This window comes from Anguilla anguilla, chromosome 12, assembly GCF_013347855.1.
Source record: "Anguilla anguilla isolate fAngAng1 chromosome 12, fAngAng1.pri, whole genome shotgun sequence".
Taxonomy (NCBI): Eukaryota; Metazoa; Chordata; class Actinopteri; order Anguilliformes; family Anguillidae; genus Anguilla; species Anguilla anguilla.
In genome coordinates, this window is record NC_049212.1 from 42,785,094 (window position 1) to 42,787,593 (window position 2,500).

The 2,500-nt window shown below is 47.7% G+C and overlaps 1 protein-coding gene across 5 annotated transcripts in view; it reads right to left on the reverse strand.

Annotated features, from left to right (window-relative positions):
* The window catches only part of mlf1 (myeloid leukemia factor 1), a 9,584-nt gene that overhangs the window by 4,555 nt on the left and 2,529 nt on the right, over nucleotides 1–2,500 (reverse strand). For 3 of the 5 annotated variants that reach the window (XM_035384170.1, XM_035384171.1, XM_035384172.1), the window contains exons 2-3: nucleotides 2,163–2,171; nucleotides 1,451–1,610 (exon numbers count right to left, since the gene is read on the reverse strand). In XM_035384170.1, coding sequence (XP_035240061.1) covers nucleotides 1,451–1,610; nucleotides 2,163–2,171 — 169 coding nt within the window. The remainder of the gene's footprint in view (nucleotides 1–1,450; nucleotides 1,611–2,162; nucleotides 2,172–2,500) is intronic. The other 2 variants (XM_035384173.1, XM_035384174.1) reach the window with 1 other exon arrangement.

The following is a 2,500-nucleotide window of genomic DNA, read 5'->3' on the forward strand; positions in this document are numbered from 1 at the left end:
GCCTCAGCAGGGTTATAGGAGGGTTAGGAAGAGTCTGGCATCTGATGAAAGTAATTATCAGGAATAAATACTGGGCAGGAATAATGCAGGGGGGGATTATCACGGCATGGGGGCTAAGTTTAGCACCTCTGAGCATCCCGACCATGAGGCCCCCAAACAGAACAGACCAGATAACCCAGTACAGACCTGCACACTGTGCTCTTAACACAGCACAGACCTGCACACTGTGCTCTTAACACAGTACAGACCTGCACACTGTGCTCTTAACACAGTACAGACCTGCACACTGTGCTCTTAACACAGCACAGACCTGCACACTGTGCTCTTAACACAGTACAGACCTGCACACTGTGCTCTTAACACAGTACAGACCTGCACACTGTGCTCTTAACACAGTACAGACCTGCACACTGTGCTCTTAACACAGCACAGACCTGCACACTGTGATCTAGAATAACACAGTAAAGACCTGCACACTGTGCTCTTAACACAGCACAGACCTGCACACTGTGCTCTTAACACAGTACAGACCTGCACACTGTGCTCTTAACACAGCACAGACCTGCACACTGTGCTCTTAACACAGTACAGACCTGCACACTGTGCTCTTAACACAGTACAGACCTGCACACTGTGCTCTTAACACAGCACAGACCTGCACACTGTGCTCTTAACACAGTACAGACCTGCACACTGTGCTCTTAACACAGCACAGACCTGCACACTGTGCTCCAGAATAACACAGTAAAGACCTGCACACTGCGCTCTAGAATAACACAGCACAGACCTGCACACTGTGCTCTTAACACAGTACAGACCTGCACACTGTGCTCTGGAATAACACAGCACAGACCTGCACACTGTGCTCTTAACACAGTACAGACCTGCACACTGTGCTCTAGCATAACCCAGCACAGAGTATTTGCCCTCCACAGACAGGAGGACAAGCGCAGATAAACCAGCCATTCGTAAACTAACCAGACTAAGCACTTTAAACTGGTAAACACTGAGAGAGAGAACAGGGTACAGCCAGAGGTCAGAGGTCAGAGGTCATGAGAGCAAAAATATCCAATAAGCTCTGCCCCTTTTACTCACAACACTGGAACACCAAATCTGTCAGCCAATCAGAACATATGGGGTTAAGTGGAAGGCAGGCCATTGGTGGGTTTGAGCTGAATTCAAGCTCTGTAACAGGTGACTGGTGGGTTTTAGAGAGGACAGTGTCAGTGTAAAAATAGCTCTCTGGGTAAAGATAACCACATTCAGTGTTCAATACGGTAACCATGTTCAGTGTTCAATACGGTAACAATGTTCAGTGTTCAGTGCAGTAACGGTGTTCAGTGTTCAGTGGCCAGTGCAGTAACCATGTTCAGTCCTTGGTACTCATTTCTAAACCACACTCCCCAAGGGAAAGACACACCCCTTTCTTGCTTAGGCCTAGCCCCCTTACCATGTGGTCCTGTGGCAAGGCCAGGCTGGAGCTGGGCTCGCCCTGACTGGGCCTGTGGCCCCGCCCATCGGTCAGGCGGGGCGCTGGGTCCTGCCCAAAGGGCTCGGAGAAGCTGCGCATCATCTGCCGCACGCGGTCATTATGCGCCCGGAACGGATCCCTGGGGGCCACAACATTCCGCTCAGCACCGCACGCGCTTCCACACTCAGTCACCCCAAACATTCAAACACACTCCACATCTCAGCACTGATAGTACTCAAACATTCAAACACACTCCACATCTCAGCACTGATAGTACTCAAACATTCAAACACACTCCACATCTCAGCACTGAAAGTACTCAAACATTCAAACACACTCCACATCTCAGCACTGATAGTACTCAAACATTCAAACACACTCCACATCTCAGCACTGAAAGTACTCAAACATTCAAACACACTCCACATCTCAGCACTGATAGTACTCAAACATTCAAACACACTCCACATCTCAGCGCAGAAAGTACTCAAACATTCAAACACTCCACATCTCAGCACTGATAGTACTCAAACATTCAAACACACTCCACATCTCAGCGCAGAAAGTACTTAAACATTCAAACACACTCCACATCTCAGCACTGATAGTACTTAAACATTCAAACACACTCCACATCTCAGCACTGATAGTACTTAAACATTTAAACAAATTTCAATAAAAAAGAGTTTACCTGGAGGAGCTACAGAGAGAAAGAGAGAGGGAGGAGAAACAGAGAGAGGGAGGGGAGGAGAAACAGAACAGAGTTCAGGAATACTCCCAGCAGCTCAATATCGCTCCGATCACAGCAGGTTTTGAGAGGACCCAGGGATTATCCCGCCTGGGTCACATCATCACATGGTTAAACACTTTAACCAATCAAGTAAGACTCCTGTAGTTCACTGACAATTTCAAAAGAAACATTAACAATTTTCACCAGTTTTAGTTGAGAATGTCAGGGATCTGCACAGAACTGCACACTGTGCACAATGAGTTTTTTGAGGAGATGTTCGATGTTAGAGCAGCAGACCG